Genomic DNA, 27,304 nt, shown 5'->3' with positions numbered 1-27,304 from the left:
ATGGTCTCTTTAAGAGGTGCCCATAGCGCCCGCCCCCCCCATGGATGATTCTTCGTTTAACCACTGCACCACATTGATATTTCATAACTAAAGGAACAGGCTTTGTGCAGAGCATTCACTAGTACTGATGGTGGTCTGGAACCTTAAACAGTAAGGTTCGAAGGAAAGGAAATGCAGAAAAATACAGTGTGATAATTGCATTATTAATAGTGGCCATTTTCACACACACAAATCCAACTGGGTTAATCATGACATCAGTATATGGTTGGACAGTGTTCTCGAAGTGACTAGCATGAGTTTGGCCAAACTGCGGGAGGCAGTGAAAGATAGGCGTGCCTGGTGTGCACTGGTTCATGGGGTCATGAAGAGTCGGACACGACTGAAGGACAACAAGTATGATTTTTTTAAAAAATCCCACTGGTAACATTGACCCTCTTGATCAATTGTAGTTCATGTTGCAATCTCCCTTTAAAGTGCAATTGGTCCATTATCAGGGCATTAAGGTCAGGCATGCTGTCCTAGAAGATTTTAAAATCCTTTTAATATTGCCATTTCTGGTGTCAGATGTGTGTCCACTCCCTCAACCAGTAATAATAATAATAATAATAATTTATTTATACCCCGCCCATCTGGCTAGGTTTCCCCAGCCACTCTGGGCGGCTTCCAACAGAACATTAAAATGTAATAATCTATTAAACATTAAAGCCCTAAACGGGGCTGCCTTCAGATGTCTTCTAAAAGCCCTCAGGAGTTGTACAAGTCCCACTCTGCAAGTGGAATGCCTAGGATTTTTAGTAAATTCAATTAGTTTGACTGTAACTTTGCCAAGATGCAGAAGTTAGCTTCTAACAAGATATAAAACAATGGTTTAGTTGTTTGAGCTGTCAAGACCAATTCTATGAATATCTACTTGGAAAAAAAATCCCACTCTGTTCTAATGGATTTACAGCACGAGTTATACAGCTTCAAAGTTAATCTAGTTATTCATTTAGTATTGAGGCAGCAGCCAACATCAGAAGAATTCTAATGAATGACATTTGACACAAGTATTTACACAATTTATTAGAAATCATACATACATTAGAAAAAGATGGACTGTTCCTCACCATTTGCAGCCTGTGTGTCAAAAGGCCACAGATTTCTTCATGTTTAGCAATCATAGTGCAGAATGCATTATAATTTACTGACCATCATTTAAAACAAAGCAGATAATCTGTGATTGTGAATCAAGTACCTTATTACAGAATAACTTGTTATTCTTTTTCTTGAAAAAATTATTAGAAGAAAAACTAGAGAAAAATATAAACTCTGTCATATTAAAAAATCAGACCTCTTTCATATACCCCCACCCCCAAATTCCCACACTGGAGTTCGTTCACTTCCACAGTACACCATGTAGCTCTCACAAATATCTGATGAAGTCAGTGGTTCCGCTGAGACAGTCAGCTGCACATAATTAGCTATTCAGTTTGCACCAAGCATAACTCAGTTTGCACTAAAGAAAGAAGCACCTGTTATTTTCAGGAATATACAAATATTACCACAGTTGTCCGTGCTCATGACAATTTTTGTTTGTTAAGGGCGCTTACAGCACATCATTTACAAATATCTATCCAAATACATTATTATTATTATTATTGCTGGTGCACAGTGAAACATCATTTGCAGTCACTTAAACTTGTGACCAGCTTATTTTGTCCCCTCCAGCATCAGAATCGGGGGGGGGGGGGGGGGGAGGTGGTGATCTGTGCCGGCATCATAAATAGTCTTTGGATCCATATTTCAGTAGAAATGAATTAATTCTTCTTGTGAAGGAACCTCATTTTATTTCCTGAAATAACAAAAATGAGATGTCATAGAGTTATGAATATATATTTTAAACCATCAGGAATTCAATACAGCACAACTTCTTTTTGGTAAAAAGGTCATAGCATACAATGCAATTTATACATTGGTGGTGTCTCAGAAATTTAGTTTGAAAAGCAGCACAGAACTTGCTACTCCCACAATCCTTGTTTGTGTACATGAGATGAAACAAAATGAAGAAACACTCGTTTTATGTCTTAAAATTTATTTTCATGCTCAAACATTATAATAAAATTATTTTCGAACTGTAATTAGCAGAGGAAAACTATCTGACACATATATGGAGTGTGTGTGCACAGGTAACAATTTCTGTGTACAAAGGAATGATGTCTTCCTTATCACTACTGTACAATTATACAGGGTTGACAAGCTTACTGGCTCTGTTTTTTAAAGTCCTCACCACAGCCTCCTCTCCACATCCCATTTAAGGACATATTGTTAAAGTATACTGTTATATCTTTGCCCTTCCCTGATTCCTATGAAAAGCATGAGCTTTATATGAGCTTTACATTATATGCAATGAATGAAACAAAGTCCCATTTTTTTCCAAAAATAAAAAGAAGACTGCAATTTTAAGTGTGTGTTGGGGGGGGGGCAAGTCCTTGACTCTTTTCTGCTTTTCATCTACATGTATAGTTTTTCCCCTCAGTCTAGAGTCTCACATATACTCTAAAGCAGGGATGGGGCACCTGTAATCCTACAGATGTTATTGGACTCCCACTCTCATCATCCCCACAAACACAAACATTTCAACAATCTAGAAGCCAAAGAGCTAAATCAATTCTTTTTTTCCTTTTTTTTTAAAAAAAGCACACCTTCCTTACCTATATTAAAACGAAAACAGTACTATGAATTGCATTTTGTTTTGCTTATCATATAAAATATATTAAAATTTCATTTGATCAACTGAGGCCCTTCTAAAGAATTTTCAGTTGTCATATGCATTGGATCATGAAGCAAAGCATGTTACCAGGACTGTTAAATAGGTTAGCACTTTCTGCGGAAGCTAAGCTCTTCCATTACTTGTTAATAAATGTTGCCTTCTCTTGCATATCTACCAGATGCTACAATGAAAATGAAGAAGAAGAGTTTGGATTTGATATACCGCTTTATCACTACCCGAAGGAGTCTCAAAGCGGCTAACATTCTCCTTTCCCTTCCTCCCCCACAACAAACACTCAGTGAGGTGAGTGGGGCTGAGAGACTTCAAAGAAGTGTAACTAGCCCAAGGTCACCCAGCAGCTGCATGTGGAGAAGCGGAGACGCGAACCCGGTTCCCCAGATTACAAGTCTACCGCTCTTAACCACTACACCACACTGGCCTCCAGGAACAAAATGTGCTTTATAATATGGCCTTTTCTTAGCATTTTTTCAACATGATGCACATGTTTCACTATTTCAAAGCCTCTGTTTTAAGTTCCTTACCAAGGCCTCGCAGAAACTTATTTACTCCACTTTGTTCAGTGTCTGGAAGCTCTTCCAAATACTGTTCAACCCTCTGTTCAAAGAGACCTGTGGGAAATAGATGAAAGAGAAATATTGGTATTTTTCCAAAAGGAAAGGAGGATCAAGACCTAGTGCTCTTACTTTTGTGGCAGCCAGAAACCCTCTCTCTCTCTCTCACACACACACACACCATTTGTTTTGTGATGGGTATTTCAAAAAACTTATTTTCAAAAGTTCCATGTCTTCATTCATCCCAGCATTCATCAGCTTTTCTCCTGTTAGGAGATGGTGGGTGGGATTGCCGAAGTCCTTTTTCCTACACACCCACTCCCTTTAAAAATAAATGCCAAATGCGTAAGCTGAATGCACACAAGTTAAATGTGTGTAAGTTGCGAGTTATGAGTACTACAATACATTAATAAATAAAAAGGCCACCTCACAGTTGAGAGAACAGTCCCTACCTTTTGCCCTGCATTTTCGGAGTTCTCTATCTTGGATAAAACCAGCAAACATCTGAGATTCCATAAAGACCTCTAGGAAACGGCGGATGCTCTTTGAAGCCACAGATTTGCGGAAAGCCTCTCTCTGGAAGACTCGCTCGGCCTTTTCATTTGGAGTGAGGAAAAGGGAATAGTGTCCGATCGTCTCCACAAAGAAACGGATGAACACTTCTGATACTAATCCATTCAGGGTATTACACTCTGCAAGAAAGAGGAAACAGTATGTAGTAGAACCCACACAATATGAACTGGATGTCTCCCCACCCCAACTCCTGAAAACCATTGGTGTGTGTGTCCCTTACAGCTCCCTGTCACTGTAAATGCACATAAACATCCTACATTATTGGGATATTAGAATAGGATGTTCATTATCAGACTATTGTCTAAAATGTCTAAGTGGTGTACAACAGATTAGCCAACAGGTACAAGGGAAATAATGTATTCAACAGGACATCGCCAAGAGACTGTCCAGCAGCTAGAAGCATCACTCCCTCCCCCAAAATGATATGCATTCAAAATTCATTTGACGTAAAGACAGCATGCTAGTTTCCTCAATTCTCATAACCAAAGGGCTGTACAAATACCAACAAATGGGTTTCGCTTATCCTTGGTTGGGTCTTCTGGAACAGGTTTTTTGAAGACCTTTACTTTGCTCTTCAAACATTATATTCTGGGCATTTTCCTCATTTATCAAAATACCAGTGGGTTTAGAGTGTATACCACAATTATACCAGGAGCCAAGCAAAATGTTTGTTTCCAAACGGCCTCTGCAAGATCCATTTCCCTTGAATGAGGATGCCTTTGAATCTCACGGAGAAACTATTTTGTTTAACTAAGAAACAAACTGTGAAGGAATGGTCAAACATTAATATGAAAGGAGCAGCCAGCAGCCAAGGCAGAATTGTTGCCACTCTCAGACTCCAGTAAGTACAAAGCACACTTCCTGCCAAGTTTCTCTAAACTGATTTCCCCCCCACAAGGCTCAGATCAATATCTGCCCATCTCATGTGACTAGGTCAGCCAATTGACTGTGGAATGTCTCTTGTCTTGTAAGGTGGACACTTTCAGTTGACTTAAATTCCTCCCTTTAATTTGTAAATAAACAAGTAAGAGACCTTTTCTTCCCTTTCCCTAGTCAAAGGATAACTAGCTTGTTCAAGACAGTATTATTAAATTTATTAAAAAGCCATTTGTATCCTTAAAAAAAGGCTAAATGACAGACACTTTTGCAAGGATGCATGTACCACAATCCCACGGACATTCATGTAACAAATCAAAATGAGTATCAAGCTCTGCAAAGCCAAGCATGTGGAATTCAGCCATTCAGAAGTTAAGAGATATTAAAATAGTTCTAAAGTCTCTTTAAGGGCTATCAAACACTTCAAGTTCTACAGACAGATGCATCAGTTGTTTTCCGAGGGAAGTCACAATGACTCAGATCAACACAGCAAGCTGCCCTGAACCAACTGTGGCTCCTGTTTCGCTTCCATTGGGAATAGCACAGCATCCAAGCTTGTAATTAAATTCTTACAAACACAATAAGTGAACCAAAAAAAAGAAAGAAAGAAAACAGTCATGGAAGTCACTCTCCAGAATAGCTGGCTATAGTCAATCAGATGTTTAGCAATGCATAACAGTGTTGTGGAAAAAAATGTGTGCCATCGTTAAATACCGAATGCTTTACTGTTGTGAAGTACGTTTTTTGAAGTTGTTTTTATTAAAGGATTTTCATAGTTAACAGTGGTACATAAAACGTCTCTGTTTTCAATTCATAGAGTCTATTCTGCAGGTCAGTTACATTCAGTGTGAGAATGTAATGGTGTGTTGTGAAGTACACTTTAAATGTTGAAAAATATTTTTTTTGTAGTTCGCTGATCAGTTTACATACAACATTCTTGTTTCCCTTTTTAGCTTCCAAGAACATAATATTCCCCATCCCACAAAGATTCGACTGTAAACAGGACTTGTTCCCATCGTCTCTTACCCTCATCTGATTCGCTGTCTGAATCTTGGTTTATTAAATCACTCTTCCTCTCTAGAGCCTGCTCCAGAGCTGCTTGCAATTTCCTAGGCAAAAGTGTGTCTTCATCATCCATCTGAAGGAGGAAAACAATGAGCAGGCTTATTTCTAATCAAACTTCTTCAGGGTTTAGAACTGAGAAACGTATCTGATATTTCACACCATGTTGTAAATAAAGTATTAAACTCTTACACTGTGAGAAGAGAAAGCAGGACAAAGCCAGATTTGGCAGTGACGTTGCAGCACCTTGCCCAGGTTTTTGAGGAGAGATGAGGTGTATTGAACATCTGAATTTATGCTGTTGTTGTTGTTGTTGGTTGTTCTATTTGTAATTGAAATTTTTATTTTGTTTTATGCTGTTTGAATGTTATTGATTCATTTTGGCTTAGATTATGTATATCTCTGCCCTGGGACCTTTGGGTGAAGGTTTATTGTTTATTGTGAGGTTGACACACCCACCACGTTTTCTCATTCTTAACTGATGGGACAACCTCACAACTTGGCCTGTTAACTCTATTTATCTTTTTCTAATGGGCTATGAAGTTTTTTTTGCATATTTCAAGACACACACAAAAAACACACAGTACCTGTCTGATGAAACGATCAGATCCAAGGTTCACCATCAAAGCCTAAAAGGAAATCAACAGAGAAAAAATTTATCGTGGTGCCTAGAGACATGTTAATGTCTTTACAAGAAAGGGGAGATCTAAATACAACTTAGACCATCAAATTGAACTTCTAGTGCCATCCAGTGGCTTCAAAGTGTTTGGTATGCACCAGTAATATATAAAGCAGGAACCCAATCTTGTGGTTTGTGTAGTGTACTGAACATCCACTTCTATGCAAATTAAGCAGAGCATCTTACATCAGCATTGTGCTCTCCACATGCTATGAACTAAAACTCTCATGATCCCAGACAATTTGGCACACTGGCAGGGGCTGATGGGGATTGTTTGATCCTTTATTCAAGAAGACCTAGTGCCACTAGTATCTGAGAAGGTATTCATATAAACCAGGGGTGGGGGACATTTTTTGCTCCCAATGCCAGGTCCTTATTATGATCAATCAGCCTTGTGAGCCAACTTTGACAAGTGGATGGGCCAACTCTTGAGCTATATGGACCAATGGTCTAACTCAGTATAAGGCAGCTTCCTCAGTTCCTATGACATAGGCCTTCCTATGTTCCTATGATATGGGAAGAAACCATGTCATTCCGTTTACTCAGACATTACCAGAACAGTAACAGATCCAGACACTCAGAAGCAATTCTTATGACTCTCTGATACTGAATGAAGCTACCCTTGTATATATAAATAGCAATATACTGGTAATATGAAAACTGAGAGAGAAGAAGAAGAAGAAGAAGAAGAAGAAGAAGAAGAAGAAGAAGAAGAAGAAGAAGAAGAAACAAAGAAACCTGCTTTGCGCATAGTGGCTCAGAATCAGCCCTATCAAAACACCTCTCCCCCTGCTTTCATGACCTGTTGAAATAGAACAATGACACTGTCATGAATGCAGTTGTCCTTAATATTTTCTGGACTGATGCCAGTTACCAATGTAGTATCTTCCTCATCATCTGCTCTCATGTTTGCCATGTTTACACCACAGGAAATCAGTTCTCACACTGAGCTAATTTCATGATGGATGAAAGTACGTAGAGAGGAGGAATGAATAAACTCATAATTCAGCTCAGAACAGAAGAGTTGTGGGCAACAGCACTTCGACCACATTGTTCCCTAAGCAACAAGCTGCCAATATACCTTCCTAGAATGGTCTGTGTAAATTTACTGCTCAATTTTAATGCTCATGATAATTGGTAAGAGCCTATGTATTGATAGTTACTTCTCCACCCCCATGCATTTGGTAGAAAATACCCAGATATGTCATAAAGTTTGATTCAGGCGTGCTCCTCATATGTAAAGCTCACAAGGGAGCAGGGTTAGCAGGAATGAGGGCTACACCCCATCCCCTTCCAACTCAGTGAGTACAACTATGTAAAGTGGAGGATTCTAAATTGTGCAAAGAGCTTCCATGAGTAGAGGAGGTCCCCTGCTCTACAGGACCATCCTCCATGAGTTGGAAGATGACGGGAATAGTGACAGAATGGCACAGCTTAGCATGCTCAACCTGCTTGCATTGTAGGGTTTGCATATGAGCAGAATGCCCAAATAGAACTAAGATTCTACTTCTGTCCTGGACAAACTTGCTTCTTTTAAAATGGTCTGTTTCTCTACTATAGTCCATTTTTGCAGGTGTTACAGGCAGAAATAGAATTAAAAAATGAATGCATCCACCTCATAAGGATGAAAGAATATAAGCTTATCGAAATCAATGAGTTGCAATTCAGATCACCTATCCCAAAATTGGCATTTCAGTGTTATGCTTACTCTAGCAGGGTTGGGGAACCTCAAGCTCAGTAGCCAAATGTGTCCTCTATGCCTCTCTATCTGGCCTTTGTAACACCACCCTGTTCCCAGGCCAATCCCCCCTACCAGCCCTGCTTTGCACCCCACTGAGTGTTTTTGCCTGCATAGAATGTAGCCTTGAACTCTCATCTTGTCTTTTTCTATGCTGGATGGATGATAGAGTGGCGTATGTGGAAACTAGAAAAAATGAGATGCACTGCTTGGCACACTTTTGCCTCTGGCCCTACATACCCCTGGCATGTGGCCCTCAGAAGGTTGTCCAGAAGGAAATATGGTCCTTGGGCTGAAAATGGTTCCCTGCCCCTGCGGTACAGCTTGCACATCAATGAGTAGGAAACCTTTCAGAGAGGTAGTGGCATTGTTTCCCATCAGTTGCAAGTAAGAATTGAAGCACAAAGGTTTGTTAAATCTATTGCAGAGTTCTTTCCTGGGAATTTCACCTACAATGAACTATAGACTCCATTCCTACCTCTTCTACCGGTAGCTCCTTTAGTTTAGGCAGTGAGTTGGAAAGCAATCCAACCAGAAACGGAGTAGGGCAGCAGACAATGTCAATCATGGAAGAAGGCAGGACAGGAATGAATGTGTGTTGCCAGGAGAAGGGGTACAGCAAAGCCACCACCGCATGAGAGCAGCTGGACAAGGTGCTGGGGACAAAACAGAATGGACATTAGCATGTGCTTTAACAAACAAACAAAACTTTCTGCTTGCTTCTTAATAAAAGTCGGGACACTTCCAGTTTGTCACTATATTCAGGCGGTGTTAAATCACATACCACCAAATTCAGGTTGTACACTTCCCCAAAATATGGGACTTTCTACATTAAGGGACCAGAAAATGCACTGGAAAATATGGGATAACATTTGCTTTTGTGCAATGTCATCTAACCTCCCCACAAACAAATCAGAACGAGTGCTCATTAAATAGCTGGTGTCACTGAATCTCCCTGCAAACAAGTCAGGATGAATGTTCAATAAACCAGTTGTCTGGAAGCACACTCAAGGAAAGAAAACACCCTACATTCATGCGCCACAAAATGGTCTTCAGGATGACTTTGCACATTCTCCAAATCCAATCTTTCCTGCTTAGTCAAAAGTCATCACCAGTCACCAATTTATGGAAGCCCACCTGGTGTAAACCTTGCCAAAGTTTTAACCCCTGGCAACAATGAGATTGTTTCCCTAGACAATTGGACAGCCCCAGTGATATGATATATTGTCCTGCTAATCTGTTTCTAATACACTTAAATGATTTTATTATTGTATTTTTAAACTTTTCTTGCAAATTATTTCAGGACTTTTTAAACCAGGAAACAATGTATAAATCTAATAAACCTAACCAGTAATACAGCAAAAGAGTAAAAGAAAAAAGGGGGGGCACCATTCACAATATATCACTGAAACACTTTAATAGCATACTATATTCTAAGTATTGCTTTCACTAGTTCAGGATCCTTTATAGTGTATCCGGATTCAGCTAGAGAAAATGCTGGCCAAACAATAAGAGAGTGGACAAATTTTGTTTTCGAAAAGTAAGTCAGTTAATTACATATATACTTTACATTTTTCAGGCAAAAGCAATGGAACAATTACTGTACTGAGCACAGCTTTGGGTTAATATGGCACTGTAAAGGAGTGAACCCATTCAAAATCAGTATCTGAGAACAAGATTCTAGCTACCACGTGGTACGCCAGCCTCCCTGTTACGAGCTGAAACTAATCTGCCAAAGTTGGCAGCTCTAGTAAATGACAGGAGGATTGTTTACCTACTGGATTACTGGTAAATTACGGTATCGTACGGAAATAGTCAGAAGCTTTCAAAGTTAGCACTGATTAGTATCCTGACTAGGTTAAATCTGTCACTAAGCTGATAGCCATGATAGGATTTTTTGTCTAGCCTTGATAGGATTTTGTTGTTGTTTGGAAGTGAAGAAAGCATTGGGCTTGGTGGGACATGTTACCCATAAATGAGGGGGGGAAAGCATGAACCTCACTTCCAGTGTAACATGTTGTAGAGAAATTGCAGAGAAAACGTCTGTGTGGTGAAGTGGTTAAGAGCGGTGGACTCCTAATCTGGTGAACCGGGTTCGCGTCCCCGCTCCTCCACATGCTGGGTGACCTTGGGCTAGTCACACTTCTCTGAAGTCTCTCAGCCCCACTCACCTCACAGAGTGTTTGTTGTGGGGAAGGAAGGGAAAAGGAGATTGTTAGCCGCTTTGAGACTCCTTAGGGTAATGATAAAGCGGGATATCAAATCCAAACTCCTCCTCCTTCTCTTCTTCTTTTCTTCTTCTTCTCATCTCCCCCAGAATGAGATATGTGTGCTTCCAGAAGTGGAGCAGCCCATACATCTTAATACATGAATTGCCTGTCGATCTTAAACCAAAAGTGCAAAAAAGTGTTTGCTATCCCCACATGCTCTCACATAACACATCAATTCATTCAGCCAGTGGTTTGTCAAGGACAACTGCCACTAAGAACATTGAGAGGAGGGTTCCTATTGCCCTGCTTCCAGCAGGGTCACCTGCCACCTTCAACAGCTAACCCGACAAGCCTTTTCCCAGTTTGAAGATGCAATAAATGTGGAAATTATGCCCGTTGAATTTCTGCCAGCCATGCAGATGACAAAGGAATCCTACCAAGGATAAACAGTGGGTAATCAAGGCTCTTATTAGCTTAATGGCTGATGCTTTCTATTTCAAATTGTGCAGCAATTTTCATTATTTTCCCATTCAACTAGCCTCCTCCACATACAAATCCATATACTGTATATCCCTGCTTACATTTTTCACACCATCTGTAAGCAATGGAAGAACACCTTGTCCTTGACCAGCACAGCACAGTCTGAGAACTGGAAAGCCACAGTTCCTGCTGCCCTTGACTTTGAGGGCAGTTTCATTTGTTCTCAAGTTCTTCCATCTGCAGGATGAAAGGCACTTCAGAAACCTCTGTGCGCTCAAAAAACACCCTCACTGTATGCTTTGCTATCACATTCTTTGGAAATTCCCTGCTAACAACATGCTTTTACCCAGAGTGCCTTCCCAGTACAGTCTTCTTCTGGAAGGCTACAATAAAACAGTTTTTTTTTTTTTTGTCCAATCTGCTTTAGGATAACAAAAAAGGAAAGGGCTTTTATTTCAAGAACCGCCACTTTAACTTGTGATGCTTTGTGCAGAGGTGAGGGTGGGGATTTTTTTTTTCGTTCCCGAAGTTAAGACGCCAACAGTCATGCCAAGATCTGAGCAATTTAGATAATCTTTAGTCACAGTTAAAACTTGTTTAAGCAAATATGCTTGAACAAGTTCTAACTGTGATGAAGGTTAGCTCAAATGTCATGGTCTGGATTGAATTCCAAGTGTGTTGTCACCTTAAGTTTGCGAAGAAAGTCCCTCACAAAGCTTTCTTCCACGAGAATACTTTTCATTTCAGAGAGTTATGAATACCCATTGTCTAAACGAGTTTTTACAACATGAAAATGCTGTGTGGTCAATTTAACCATCTATTTATTGACATGCAAGGCCTTTTCAAAACCCTAGATGGCATCAAACTTCTGTTTGAAGACTCCTTTGCCAACTCTCTAAGCAAAAGCGACCACACAAGACCATTTGCTCAGCAGTAGCAACTGGAGCTACATGCCGACAGGAGAGAAGCTTCTGTGTGCTAGGCTGTAAAGTATGCAATGTCACAGTAGAACTCTTAGGGGCACATATGTCAGATTTCTCCAGCAATCATAGTGCTTTTGCAGACCACAAAGGTGCTGGCATGCCATGCGCTCATGAACCAGATGAGAACTGTGCTGATCCAATGTATTTAAGGGAAATCAGTGGAGAAATGTAGTGGGGATGCGAAATGCCCTGTCAGAATCTTGTGCAGCTTCCAGCACAGATCCCAGCAACTAGTTATCTAGCAATGATAAAATGACATTTGATCCAGCTCTTGGTCAGGATGGGAGGACTATTAGCTCAGTGGTAGTAGAGGTTAAGCCTGTGTGGAATGAGGGTGCACTTCTCTTAGCAGAGCAAGGACATGGTTTGAGGGTACTCCTGTTCCTGCATTCTCAGGTGTTGTCCAAGAGTGCTTTTGCCCAGCTCTGGCAGGTGTATCAACTACTCTTGTTTTGAGAGAAGACAGACTTGGTCTCTGTACACAAGCCCGCTCTGAGGGCTGAGGTAGGAGTCTTGTTAGAATAAAGTTATAAACTCAAACAAAAAAGCAGCCAGTCCCTGGCAGGGACCCCCAGCCAGCTTAGCCCTCCAAGGCCTGGGGCAAGTGTACCTGTCTCCCCTCACCCTCTGTCTCTCCATGGGCCTGACTACACTACTGCAAGACGCTCTATCTGCAGGTAGCTCAAAATGCAGCTGACCAGGGGGGTTGGTAGAACATGTGACTCCTTTATTACCTCAGCTGCAGTGGCAGCCTGTCTGTTTCTAGACACAATCCAAAGTGCTGGCTATTGGCTTTAAAGCCATTTAAAGCTGGAATCAGGTAACCAGGAGAGGCGCTCTTGGGTGCTCCACTCCCATTCCAAGCACACATGGTTGGGAAAGATGTGAGGACTTTCTCAGTAGTGACACCCACTTTCTGGAATTCTCTGCCCTGAGGGACCCACTTGGTTCCTTCTCCAATAGCATTTCGACACCTCCTGAAAACATTTCTGTTTAGGCAGACTTTGGCCTACACGTTTTGTTAATTTTGCCAGGCCTCTTCATTTCCCATGCCCTTGGTTTTGCTCTTTTTTCCCTTCCTGCTCATTTGTTAGGTTCTCAATTTGTTCTTCTGAGCCTTGTTACATGTTTTAAGCACCATGAGTGGTTCAGTTTTGAACTGACAAGTAGAATATGAATATTCTTAACAAAAACAGTCTTGTTGCGAGGATGGAATGGGGGAAATAAATACAACAAATAAATAAAATGTAAGATCCAGCAATCCCTCATTAACCTGGGAACACCCTTGCCCAATGGATTTTCCCAGTCTGCTTTAGTAAAAAAAGGCAGATCCCTCTCTACTGAAATAGATTTGGTACCACACAGGGCTCCGGGTGAAGGCAACTGACTTTCATGACCTTGCCTACCTACACAAAGATTAATGCTGCCTTCTTAGCAAACATTTCCCTCCTAGTACTGCTATCCAACATGTGATGTGCTAGCCTTGACTCTTATCTTGCTGAATAGTGTATTTGATTTAAAAACAAACAAAACACCACAATCTGATTCAGGAAAAGAAAATGTGGAGCATGCTTCACAGGCTTCCAGGCATAATCCTTTAACTTGCTTTTAATGACTGTGGAAGTTTCAAGTGTAACTGGTCAAGTCAATAAGCAAATGGAACTAAAGTGAGAACCATGTTAATCTAAAAGCAGGAACACAAACATTCCTCAGTGTTCAGCACATACTCCTTGCTTTCTATAGAATGCCCTTTTGTAACCTGCCCTCCTCTTGAAGGCAGGGCTGTGATGTAAATCAGCAACAACATCCTCTCTCTCATGGGCAATTCCCACGCTTAGGGAACTTTTTGCTTTGGGCCACTTCACTAGATATTTTTTTCCATGAATTGTCCAATGCACAGAGTCGCTGTGAGACAACTGGGTAGTAAACATGTGATCAAAGGCAGTTATACATGCATGACAACTTTTTTCTTTTCTTTTTTAACTTCCAGAGGAGTAGTTGCATTAGTCGACTGCAACAAAATGAACAAAGATTTACATCTTAAAGATCAACAGATTTATTGCAGCATAAATTGTTGTGGGCTGGAGCTTACGAATGGAGAAATGGATTTTGGTTCATGAAAGGTTCGACACAATAGAAATGTGAGCCTTTAACTTGCCAGAAGTTATGCTGTTGCTTTCTTTGTTTTTGGTTTGATAAGAAGAGGTTAGTGAGATTGAAATATTCAGGTCTGAGTAGCTTTGCAGATGGTTTTGTACAAATCCAAGATTTGTACTCTTTGGGCACATCTACATGGGAGCCTTCCAAACTGGTTAGCCTAGTACTTAGTACTAAACCATAAAGTAGCAACAAAAGAAAAGAAAAGAGAACAAGGTACTCTGTTGTACAGGTTCTGCACATTCCTTTATGTTGATTGTGCGACCCAGACAGACAGCCTGGCAACAGTTCTTCAGCCAATATTGCCGCCAACTGCAGAGTCCTTTCCTTTTACTTATTGGTGGATTATGGAAATAACCTTGCTGCATTAGCATCATTTACACATATCATTAAAAAAACACAGGGCTGGTAGGCTGAATTGTAACTTTGTATGCTTGTATGCCTCTTTAACATATCTCGTAGTGAGTACCTGGACTGAATGTCTTTTTGAATGGAGAACAAAGATCTTTTTGTAGTGTGTAAAACTGGAGACATTTGAAACTCCATTAACTTGGACAATTTAACTTATCATGATACTTAGCTATACTTGGTTGTTTATACTGTAAGCATAGACGTCATGGGGCAGTTAAGAAGGGTGTGTGTGTGTGTGTGTGTTACAGGTGCCTCATACTGGCATAGTCATGGAATAAACATCTAGCCCAGATATGGTCCAATTTATATGCGTAAACTGAGATGTGGTTGGAGTCTGAACTGCCAGCATGCATTACAACTCACTGCCGGGCCACTTTTTCAATTTGGGTCCTCACCAAAAGCTGAACTAGGGCTCTTCTCAGCAGGTCATTATATGCCAATTGCCATTTTGCAAACCACCAAAGGCCTTCCTAAAGTGGGCTGAATGATGGGATATAAAATCATGGTCTATGGTTGTGATGAACTGCTCCCACTGCTTCTTCACCACAAGTACACTTTGAACTGCAGTTGAAAACAAGCGGTTTCCAAGTAGGCTCACCAGAGAGGCAATTGGTCTTCAAGTATGGGTCTTTCACATGAAAATTCAAGGTCTTGCAATGAGCAAGAATTTGTTTACAACTGTAGTCCAAAGGGGATGCCAGCTCAGTAGATCTATAATCCGCAAGCCACTTAAAACCATGGTAAGATGGTCAGCATCAGTTCAGTGCCCTGAAGTTATGTCCAATTTCAGCTTAAGGCTGACATACTGTAGGTCTAACTTCTAATTCTGGTCCCATGGGACACCAGATTAGAAGCATGAGGCCCATTGTTGTTTCTTTCTGTACTCAAATTGTAAAAATGACATGCCATACATATTTTGTTTCAAAAATGCTTCCCCTTGAAAATATCAAAATAAGAGCATGAGTCATTGTTGCTACCCATGAAAGAAAAAAATGCCAGTTAAAAAATGCTGAGTGAATAGCTGTAACCGTGAGAAAAGTCCCCAAGTTACAGAATATGCTAACACATGCATTCAGGGACAATGGTGATATTCAAAGTCAAAGAACTGAATGCACAGATTAGGAGAAAACCACAGCAGAAGATGATGGGACGGCATTTGCAGGAATCTAGGATACTGGGGGATATTCAATGGATAATGTTTCAGATACAGGGTGGGAGAGGAAACAAAAGCTGAATATTTCATAACACAAAAGGATTTTTAAGAGCAACTATTTGTCATGCGATATGAACCAGGATATAATGTAAGCACGTGTTGTAGGCCACTTCATCATCCTGGGTGTTGTTGATTAGGGCTCCACTTCTGAGTTTTGTTGCAATTAAGTTATTCCCTCGCTGAATAGTCACAATAATCTGGACAGGCAACATCTGCATACTACAGCCTGCCAGCCACATGGTCTTCCAAATGCATAGCAAGCTCACTATTTCTACAATCCTAGATGGACAAAATAGGTAGTTTTGTCATGGTGGGCTGCATTCCACTTGGTGGATCACAAGTTTTGCATCCAGCAGTCAATTGCAAAGGGGATTCAGAGATCTAATTTGCATATTTTTATTTTGTGTAAATAGAATTTTTTGTGGATTTGACCATGGTTTTACTGCCCATGTAGCAACTGCTGTTTCTTTCTTTCTTTTTTCTTCCTTCTTTGGATGTTGCCATGGACTTTGGCTAGCGCAATAAACATTTTTTTAAAAAAAGTTGTGCATCCCCTGCCAATATGTTTTTTAAATTATTTTCGTTCATTTGATTTTTACAAAATAGGGAATATATGAAAAATACAATCTTTTATACAGGCAGGGGAGAAGCTATGGCCATTGTCACTGTATGCTGGGTATGGAGAACAGGTGTTGGGCCAAGGTCTTGAAGATCCTGGCTACATTATACTGAGACTTAGGGCAGTTCCACAAAAAGGTCATGATCCTAAATTCAATCCATTGTTTCACAAACTGAACAGCCATTTTGATGTCCTAAGAGACCCAAACTGCTTATGTGGGCATTTGGAGCTCCAACGGTGGCCCCACAAACAAACCTCTATGCCAGGGGTCAGCAAAGTTTTTGCGGATTGGGCTGGTTCACGGTCCCACAGACGCCGCAGTGGGCTGGAGTGCGCACGCACACACAAACGCTATTTCCGACGCTCCTTCTGGCATGGAGGAGGCATGCGCAGCTTCCCATTGGCTGCAGGAGCTTCCTGCAGCCAATGGGAAGCCAGCCAGCATCACGGAAGGCAGTCCCTGCTCTGCTCCGCACACAGGAGCTGACCAAGCGGGCGGCAGGGGTCCCTGAGCGGGCGGCATGGGTCCATGGGACAGTTAAACGACCGCTTGTGGCCCATGGGCCTTAGGTTGCCGACCCCTGCTCTATGCTATCAAAAACAAAGCCATACTCCTCACCCCTATTCAGCCTTAATATTCTTATTCAGGTCCTTTCCCCAATCCTCATTGAATGGCTGGAAATGAGGAAGCAGAAAAAGGCCTTCCATTAGGCAAACAAAGAAACATCTGCATTCACACACCCATTCCATGTCACCTTAACCGAACAGAATGCAAACAGCAGCAACCCACCTGGCAGTCAGACAGCAGCAGGTTTGCTCTGCGTTTTGCTTTGCTTTTTGGATGGCCTGGGGATGGGGGACATCCAAATTCACTCAACACAATAAGTGGGATGGGTTCCAGTTGAGGGCAATGTCATGTGAACAACACCTATAAATTTTGGACTCAAACAGCCTCAAACACATGGTAAAGTCCAGTGGGGACAAGCCCTGATACAACCACCAGCAGAAACATTGCTGGAGTTTAACCCGCCCTATGCTAAGATTTCCCCAGTAAATGATTTTGAGCAAAATCGAATGGTTGCAGGGCAGGCTGATGTGCTCTCACATGAATCGGTATGCTGGTTTGATTGCAGGGAGTGAGCTTCATGTGACAAACTGCAGAGCACAAAGGTTTGGATGATAAAGCTGGGGTAGGGGGCATGGAGTGAGAAGGAAGTACATACTTTCCACATCACATCAGCCAATTATCAACTATCCCCTTGTACAAAACAGTTTTAACTATGGTTACAATGTAAAGAATAAACTCTCAGCTCCTTCATCCTACTACTAAGTATCCCCCCCCCCCATGAATGTAAGCCAACATAAACTTCATGTTGAAAAGACATGAGTCTTGTAGAAGGATTTATCTTGTTGGGCATTGTGCACGAAGGATTTAGCAAAATCAAATGTGCTGTCATGCTTGGTGAGAAATGTGGACTTCATGCTATAATAATAATGATCTCTGAAATTTCTATTATGGTTCTCTGTCATCATGTAACAGAGCTTCTCAACTGGGTTATGCTATTAACAATGCCCTGTATAGACTTTCATCACTGATCTGCAAAGAAACCAGCAATAATGAGATTATTTATCAGGAATTTATGAAACAATTGTTGGCTCTTGGCAACCTAAAGTGTATTGTGAAGTATAACAAAATGAATTTTGTGAAGCATTCCCACACAAACAGGTAGTGACAAATGAGGGGACCAGAATCCAACACAGTGGTTACACAGGTGTGAACCAATGATGTCACCAGCCCACATGGAATCTTAATTGCCTTTGTGTGGGTAGAACATCGCAGCATTCTCGTCACCATTCAGCAGTAGCAGCTGGAAAATACATGACTTATCTCTTGGTCCTTCTAGCTCAGTACTGTCTACACTAACTGGTGGTATCTCTCCAAGGTTTCAGACCACTGCAGCAGAGAGCATTACTCTAGTCCAGGGGTAGGCAACCTAAGGCCCGGGGGCCAGATGCGGCCCAATCGCCTTCTCAATTCGGCCCACGGATGGTCCAGGAATCAACGTGTTTTTCATGAGTAGAATGTGTGCTTTTGTTTAAAATGCATCTCTGGGTTATTTGTGGGGCCTGCCTAGTGTTTTTACATGAGTAGAATGTGTGCTTTCATTTAAAATGCATCTCTGGGTTATTTGTGGTGCCTGCCTGGTGTCTTTACATTAGTAGTATGTGTGCTTTTATTTAAAATGCATCTCTGGGTTATTTGTGGAGCATAGGAATTCATTCATTATTTTTTTCAAAATATAGTCTGGCCCCACCACATGGTCTGAGGGGTGTTGACCCCTGCTCTAGTCCTTTAAAATAGCCAGGTGGCATTTTCCATATTCTTCCACTGCATTAGCGCCCTCATGCCCACACATACGTTTTGCAATGCTTTATCTTTTCCTCCCTGTTTCATTTAGCTCTCTGCACTTTCACTTTCCAGTACTAGAGTGCGCATCACTGACTTAAAGTGAAAAAAGAAGCATGAGCACTATCCCCTGACCCATACATCAATCTATTACACTGGGAGAGCATACTTCCCTCTTGGTGAATCTAATTCAAACACCCTTGGAAAAGCACTAATGGGACCCAGGTCACTTCCACAGTGCTGTTTGTTGTGAACTCAATGCAGCTCATGCCCACACATTTTTCACAACATCCTCTGACGTTGTCCTCACCCAAATGCTATTCCATATTTTTTCCTCATTTAATCTGGACTATCTTGCCCTTTTTCCTTTAACATCAGAATTTTTGTAGAACCAGTAAATCCATATTAAAATAAAATGGGACAATGTTTAGATGAGAATGACATGTGAACACTGCACAAAACTTGCATGTGTAAGCAGCACCAAGCCCACAATAAACTGCCTTGTGGAAGTGCTCTCAATAAGAGTTGTCCCCCCCATATTACTTGTTAATAACCATACCTCTACATAGAATGAACCAGTTTATGCAAGCAAAAATGTGTGGAGCTGAAGCTATTCAATTCCTTTTCACTTCTTAACTTCAGAGGATAGCTATAAATAAGTCATAAATTGGATCTTTATAACAAAAGGGGGGAAAACCCTATAAAAGTCACACAGACAAATTTTGTCCTCTACAGCACCATCTGGTGTTGCATCTTTATAACGGAGTTACAATGATATAACTATCTAAGTGTAGCTGAGTTTCACAACTTAGGCCAGTGCTTCCCAAAGGTTTTTCTCCCACAGACCACTTGGAAATTGCTGGGGGTCTTGGCATGCCATTTAATTATTTTTCCTGCCTGTTGTAGCAATTGAATGGGTTGTGATAGGTGCTGTATAATTTTTACTTGTATCTTTATTGCTTGCTTTGTTTTTTATACTGTAAAGGTAAAGAGTAAAGGGACCCCTGACCATTAGGTCCAGTCGTGTCCGACTCTGGGGTTGCGGCGCTCATCTCGTGTTACTGGCCGAGGGAGCCGGTGTACAGCTTCCGGGTCATGTGGCCAGCATGACTAAGCCGCTTCTGGCGAACCAGAGCAGCGCACGGAAACGCCATTTACCTTCCCACTGGAGCGGTACCTATTTATCTACTTGCACTTTGACGTGCTTTCAAACTGCTAGGTGGGCAGGAGCAGGGACCGAACAACGGGAGCTCACCCTGTCGCGGGGATTTGAACCGCCAACCTTCTGATCAGCAAGCCCTAGGCTCTATGGTTTAACCCACAGCGCCACTGTATTAGAATTCTAAGTGTTTTTCACAGACACACTGTGAACCATCTGAATGAAGCTCAGTCTGTAGACCTCAATTTGGGAATCCCCAGCTTTGGGTAAAACATAACATGTAGCAGTGTGTACATGTTTGGGTAAAACATAACATGAAGAAGTGTGCATGCACACGAAAGCTCTTACCAAGAACAAACTTAGTTGGTCTCTAAGGTACTACTGGAAGAAATTTTTTTATTTTTTATTTTGTTTTGACTATGGCAGACCAACACGGCTACCTACCTGTACATAGTATTACAGGTTTATTACTTTATAAAGTGATGTGAAAGCACTCAGTAAAGGCGTAACCTGAAGTCAATTCCATTTTTAAAAAATAAGAAGGCATACAGGAGGACTAGAAGTATCCCCAACTAGCTTTAATGAATGGTTGTGCAGTGAGCAGCACTATGCTCATAGCATCATATTTAATTTTCAGCCTTATATTAAATTTTCATCAGGGAAGTTCTTGTGTGACTTACCTGAGTTTATCTGCTATGAAGATCACTCGACGTTCCAAAAGGAGGGAGGCAAAGATTCTGATGATTTGCCGTATACTCAGACACTTGAAAAGACACTCAAAGTCCACATGTTCCAGGCGAGAGTCCATTGGCCTTCGGAGTTCTATCACCTGAATGCATTCCACAAACACAAGTCATGTTCTAACTGGCTTACTATAATATGGACATTATGCCAATCTTGCATCCTGACTTTGGTTAATTATTTTGTGGAATTTGAAAGCAACAAAACATTTCTCGGATTGTCTGCTCGGTTTGGTATCCTTGAGAATTCATGTTGTCTTTTATGGTATTTTTCCCAGGACAACTTCCCGTTACTTTCCGCAATATGCAGAGAAGGAGAAAGTGCGCATTTTGCCTAATGTGTGCTTGACATGAAGCTGATGTTGGTATTGGTTTACTATTCTTTATTTTAATTTCTTTTATTACTTATTAGATGCCTATACTGTCCTTCATCCAAAGATCACAGGGTGGTTTACAATATAAAAGCACAAAAAGCCAAATACACAGAGTGAAACTGACATCATTCCATCATTCATACACTACAATGTAAAAAGAGTTAGCTCACATACAGTATGGTTATGAATGCAAGAATGATCTCTTGCTTGGCTAGCTTCATGACCATGACAAAAGTGCAATGACACTAATTTGTAGGCTGAAATATGTAGCCTTTTAATGACCAAATATAGACAAAATTGTGACACACTTATATACGGTACTAAACTGTTGCAACATGTTGGTTATATAATTTTTAATCCTTGCCTGTGGTGACTTGTAGCTTCCTGGCTTAACCACTAGGGATTAGTCAGCAAGAGAAAACACCTTGAGACTACTCTGACGGCTAGCTTGCTGACTTGTGATAAAGCATGCTGATGTCATAATTTTTATAGATAAAACCAAGACGCCCTATAACATAGAATCTGTTAAACAAATATAAATTAGATTCCTGAAGTAGTTACGCACATACATACACCAAAGTAAATTGCCTAATGAAACAGCTTCCCAAAAGAATTTTATTTTAAAAAATAAATTCACAATACATGTAATTTCCAGAGCTGTGATAGATCTCTGTGTTCTACTTTCTTTCTCTCTATTTTACTGTTAGAGAGAGAGAGAGAGAGAGAGAGAGAGAGAGAGAGAGAGAATATGTGTGTTAGGGTTTTACTTGAAAGTTTAAGGTTTCTTTTTACCTCATTTCCAGCTCCAGGCAGGAAAGTCTTGACTTTGATTGTCTTTCCAGGTGCAGGAAAAGGAGACTCCATCAGACTTCTCATAAATGGATAAACCAGGGCAGCAGATATTCCTCTTCTCCTTTCAACTTCATCCAGTATCTGATCCATCACAGTCAAATGCGGAATAAAAGAGAAGCTGTGCCTTAATGACAACTTACACATGTATGCTGTATTGACTCTGCTCAACCAAAGTGCTAGTAATTCGGAAATTTTGTGTTTTGTCCATTTATTTAAAAAAACAAAAACAAACAAGCAATATCCAACTTCCTTTTTCCAGAAATGTCATTTCTAGGACTGAAGCCTTCCAGTTGAGTATGGACTCAATCTAAACGTACTTCTTTGAGAAGGACTGTCACTAACATTCCATCTGAATAAGGAATCTCTCAATGACACCAACGCTTGAAAGATAACCTGGAGCTACAGGACCTTTGCTGCATTGCAGCACCACACAGATAATGCTCAAACAGAGGGTCTGTAGCAAATCAGCACAGCTGGACCAAGTAATGTGGGGAGACAATAGGGGTCATAAGCTGTAGCCAAAGTTTGTTCCTTGGTTTACCACTTGTTCATTGTCTGGCAGAAATAAACCATGTGCCCAGGTTCAGGTGCAACATTGAGCAGAACCATGGCAAAAAAAGAAAAAAAAAAACAGTGTGAAGATGCAGGGCCAGAGGAGGAGAAAAGCAGTCACAAATTTCTCTCCAGGAATCAGCACTTTTGCACATTCACATTAAGCCATAGTCTCTCAGGAACAGACAGTAACAGCACAAGAGTAACCATCATCAAAGTTTGAAAGCTTTTTATATCTGAGAACCCTTATAGAAAGGAGAATGATGCTTGTGATAATATAAATGAAGAAGCAGTTTGCTGGGCTTCTATCAAAAAGTTCCCGCTTTACCTTCTGACATTTAAATAGCTCAAGTAAGTCATTTACAAGGGACGTGGGTGGTGCTGTGGGTTAAACCACTGAGCCTAGGGCTTGCCAATCGGAAGGTCGGTGGTTCAAATCCCCACGGCGGGGTGAGCTCCCATTGCTCGGTCCCAGCTTTTGCCCACCTAGCAGTTCAAAAGCACGCAGTGCAAGTAGATAAATAGATACCACTCCGGCGGGAAGGTAAATGGCGTTTCCATGCGCTGCTCTGGTTCGCCAGAAGCGGCTTAGTCATGCTGGCTACATGACAGCTGTACACTGTCTCCCTCGGCCAGTAAAGCGAGATGAGTGCCGCAATCCTAGAGTCGTCTGTGACTGGACCTAACGGTCAGGGGTCCCTTTACCTTTACCTAAGTCATTTACATCTGTAGAAGTGTGCATGCACACGAAAGCTCATACCAAGAACAAACTTAGTTGGTCTCTAAGGTGCTACTGGAAGGAATTTTTTTAATTTTTAATTTTGTTTTGACTATGGCAGACCAACAAGGCTACCTACCTGTAACTAAGTCATTTACAGTTTTCTATAATAGCTGAACTGCAAACGGGAAGCATTTTTTTTGCAAAACTTATCCATTTTTGAGGAAATTTGATGTTGATGGATAATGTTGCCTGACACAGTCAGACCACTACTGTCTACTCCAACTGGCAGCTGCTCTGCAGCAGAAGTATTTTTTAGCCTTTTTTCCTGAGATTATTTTATTTGAGATACCAGGGCATGAATGCGATGCCTTCTGCATGCCTTTGACGTTGCTATTTAGAGAACTCATATTAACACATTTTAAACTTCGATGACAGAAAAAAGCATAGCCTAACAGAATTCACACATGCAATCATCTTGATATGAAGTTATATTTTATCTACAGGTGCATATGCATCCTGAACTTCCAAGTTTCAGCAACTTTTGGTGAAACAGGCCTTGGGGATGGGAGGCAGAAGGGAGGTATAATATGAACTGGGAGATTATCAAGTCTGGCATCAGTATTTTGGGTGTGCAGGGGGATTAATGCAGACTGAATACAGGGGCATGTGGGCCATGAGGATTAGATATCCATTGGATGCACATCCAACTACAGTTAAAAAAAAAAGGTTCTGGAGGCATTCCTTGTATTTGGCAATAAACAGATACTGGGTTAGTGTTATACTGGTTCATCATTTCAGATAACTGTGCCAAGAATTACAGCTTGGCCAAAAGTGGCTTTAGAATACAATGGACTGAGAGGGAGAGTGCCAATACCGACAGACACAGATGTTTTTCAAATTGAGATGCACTTCAGGCACAGAAGTAATAAAGCATTCTTTAATAAAGTCAATAACAGAGATGAACTGTCCAGCACAGTAATTCTAAAATACTGTTATCGCCAATCAAACAAAAAATTCCTCTTCTTGATTCATTAAGTGTGAAAGTTTTCTGTGAGCAGCTAATGCAACAGCAGTGCTTAAAAAAAAACTCCAGCTTACCTTGGAAAATAAGTCAAAGCAACCCAGGCGGCTGATCACACAATATACTTCAGGTAGGCGTGGACCTTTTCCACTTGGCTGACAACAATAGTAAAAGAAAGAAAGAAAGAAAGAAAGAAAGAAAGAAAGAAAGAAAGAAAGAAAGAAAGAAAGCAGATTTAATTGCATTTTAAGCCACTGATGTGATTGTGCCATTGGCCACTATTCTAAACATGAATCTTTCCTTTCATCACCAAAGTGGTCAAACTGTTAGGAAATCACCTTATTCTTTTCCCAAAGGCTGGAACCTCAAGATACATTTATCCATTCTGGCAACTGCTGTGCAATGGACACACTTCCCCATCATCATACCACATCAAAGTTTTGTTTTATTTTAAAGAAACCTCCAGCACATTGATGTCGTTTTTCTATCATATATGAACTGAAGCCACCAAGATCACTTCTGAGAAAAGTTGGGAGTGAGGGCCATTGAGAATGCGACCATTAGGGCCAGCCCAATACATTTTGCTGCCTGAGATGAAGGACAAGATGGTGCCATATTCCATGTACTGAAGCCAAGTTGACTGGCATTTGAATCCTGTCAACAGGATAGCATCTTCCATAGCACCCAAGGCCTCAGGCTAGATTATGGGGCCAAGGATGTGGCAACAAAGATGAATGATTGGCTGGGGGCTGGGGTGGGGTCATTATATGGACAATCAGTACCCAGTGCCTTTTTTTCAAGGGGCACTCAAGGGTACGCAGTAGCGGCACATCTTTTTGTTGTTGTTAAAAAGTGTGGTACTTCACGCCCTGCCCACCCCAAATCCCTCTCACCACCAAGGAAATGTAATAAGTGAATAGAAAGAGAACCTACCCAGTTGATGCTGACAAAAAACCCCACATGCACACTGTATAAAAGAACATAAGTTTCACCACTACTCTCCCCCCACTCTTCTTCCCCAACCCTATGCTGTATACAACACTAACGTCTCATATCAAATGCAACTGATTTGTAGAAAGGACTTCACAATCTGAAAGAAGAGACCATGCACGTACTGTTGTAAAACAAGAAAACTTTTAATAAAAAAGTTTTTTTAAAAAAAAAAAGTGTGGCACTTACTGTAACAACTTCATGGTTGAAAAAAAGTGCTGCCAGTACCTAGGGCCTGAGGTGGTTATACCTCACTCTGCCTATTAGTAGGACTGGCCTTGGCCACCACAAATCTTCCTAAGTGAGTTTGCTTGCTACATCCATTGGTTGTCTTGCAAATAGAAAGCAATCAGGAAACTAGCCATGACCTAGGTGGTTTCACAGTGTCCTCCATAATCATGTAGACATTCCTTCATTATGAGTGTTAAAAGGCAGTTAATTTGCAGTTATGCTGATGGTGTGAGCACATGCTCCATATTAAGGACAAAACAGCAGTGCCAATTCTGTGTACCTAAGGTATGCTAGCTCCTTCCATTTCCAATCAAACCAAAGGAGATGGCAACATTTAAAAATCCTGGTTGTTAACCCTATTTTTATGAGGCTTTCAAAATATTTTCTGCAGTTAACGCTTTGCTGTTGAGCTGCTTGCACACAAGTAAAAGGAAACAGCAAATTAATGTTCTAATCAGAGAATGACTGGGCTGGTCAGCAGGTGCGTGTGCTTCTGCAGTTAAAATCGTGAAGATGCAACGCAGTTAAGTGAACACAGATGAGTCTATTTCTGGATCAAGACCTGCTGCTCAGCAGACGTCACATTTCTGAAAAGGCAGAATCCTTCTTTGTCCATATTAGGTATAAAAACGCCTTCTAAAAGCATCAAGTGATTATATCTAGCATGTGGGATTTGGGTTAAAATCATTGTGTCAAATCTGCAGGAATGCTGTAGCCATGCCAGGCATCCTGGACAGCTACCAGCTAAAAGCTGTCTTGCTGGCTGCCAGTAAAAACACTGCATTCCTGGGTCATATATAATAGCAGGAACAATAACGGCTCACAGTTTAGTCAAAAGCTCTGGCCTTGTGAAATATTACTCCTGTGGGGTGTTTTTGCTTTTTTTTTTTTTTTTGCTTTTTTTAATAACCCTTAAGGCTACAGTGTCACCAAGTTTAAAAAAAAAAAAAACATTGAGCACCTTCATTTCCCAAAACTCTCTTGCTTCGTGTCCTTTATTTCAGATTTCCCTTATCGTTTTACCAGCAGCAGTGACTTCCTTTGTGCTAATGGATCACAGCAATAAAAATGGAGCCCCTCAAAGGTGGAAAGCTTTTAAGTGGCTGGAACTCTTCTTTCTATCAACTCTTTCACTGGTGTGCGCATGCACCAAACTGCATAACCTTTCAATTCCCTTCCAACCTCTAATTATGAAAAAAGCCCCAAACCCACCAAACTGATTTCTTAGACAACTGTGTTAGTACAAAGCTTTTTATATTTGTGGCAGTATTCACATTTGAAATAGAAATTATTGAATTTTGAAATTGTTTTCTAATATGCTGTAGCGTGCAATTTTAAGTAATAGCTTGAATTTTAAAGATTCCTGCTTATTTTCCATTAGACTCTGTGTGTGTGTGTGTGTGTGTGTGTGTGTGTGTGTGTGTGCGCGCGCGCGCGCGCGCGTGCATGCTGGTTAGTGGAAGATGGAATCAAGCAATACTGGGAGGGCCACAAGTTCCCCAACTTTGGTCTATATGAATGGGTAAATCAGAGGTGGATTTAGGGGAGCACCACCGGTTTGGTTGCACTTTGCGCAGAGCCTCGGGGGCACTGCAGCTACGATGTAGAATGGAAGATGTGAAGCGGGGAGAATTCCGATTTTTGGTGTTACACAGGGCATCACTGAAATTTGAGGCCCCAAGGTCCACCACTGACTAAATGCCCCAGGAGCAGGTTGTCTCAGTGCTACTGGCTGTTATGCAAAATTGTGAAGATCAGAAATTGCCTATCATCAAAGCCAGTTTCGTCTTCCTGTGAACCTCATCCTCACTGCTTCCTCACCAAACAAGGGGCTTAGTGAAGAGCATATTCTGATCTTATGGCAGCCCCACAAGTTTTAGCGAGATTTGTGAGTCTGAAGGCAGTCTTAAAAAACAAATCTCCCCAAGTATTCAA

General features: G+C 41.1%; 1 protein-coding gene across 5 annotated transcripts in view; it reads right to left on the bottom strand.

Annotated features, from left to right (window-relative positions):
* Positions 1 to 1,730: 1,730 nt before the first annotated feature.
* DENND2B (DENN domain containing 2B) overlaps positions 1,731 to 27,304 on the bottom strand; it is a 157,849-nt gene continuing 132,275 nt past the window's right edge. For all 5 annotated transcript variants that reach the window (XM_033153040.1, XM_033153021.1, XM_033153048.1 and 2 more), the window contains 9 exons: positions 24,226 to 24,303; positions 21,795 to 21,935; positions 20,569 to 20,717; positions 8,728 to 8,905; positions 6,420 to 6,461; positions 5,797 to 5,908; positions 3,774 to 4,013; positions 3,292 to 3,378; positions 1,731 to 1,831 (listed from right to left, as the gene is read on the bottom strand). In XM_033153040.1, coding sequence (XP_033008931.1) covers positions 1,797 to 1,831; positions 3,292 to 3,378; positions 3,774 to 4,013; positions 5,797 to 5,908; positions 6,420 to 6,461; positions 8,728 to 8,905; positions 20,569 to 20,717; positions 21,795 to 21,935; positions 24,226 to 24,303 — 1,062 coding nt within the window. In that variant the 3' untranslated portion in view covers positions 1,731 to 1,796. The remainder of the gene's footprint in view (positions 1,832 to 3,291; positions 3,379 to 3,773; positions 4,014 to 5,796; positions 5,909 to 6,419; positions 6,462 to 8,727; positions 8,906 to 20,568; positions 20,718 to 21,794; positions 21,936 to 24,225; positions 24,304 to 27,304) is intronic.

Source organism: Lacerta agilis, chromosome 1, assembly GCF_009819535.1.
Source record: "Lacerta agilis isolate rLacAgi1 chromosome 1, rLacAgi1.pri, whole genome shotgun sequence".
NCBI lineage: Eukaryota > Metazoa > Chordata > Lepidosauria > Squamata > Lacertidae > Lacerta > Lacerta agilis.
This window is presented reverse-complemented; position numbering and strand designations above follow the sequence as displayed.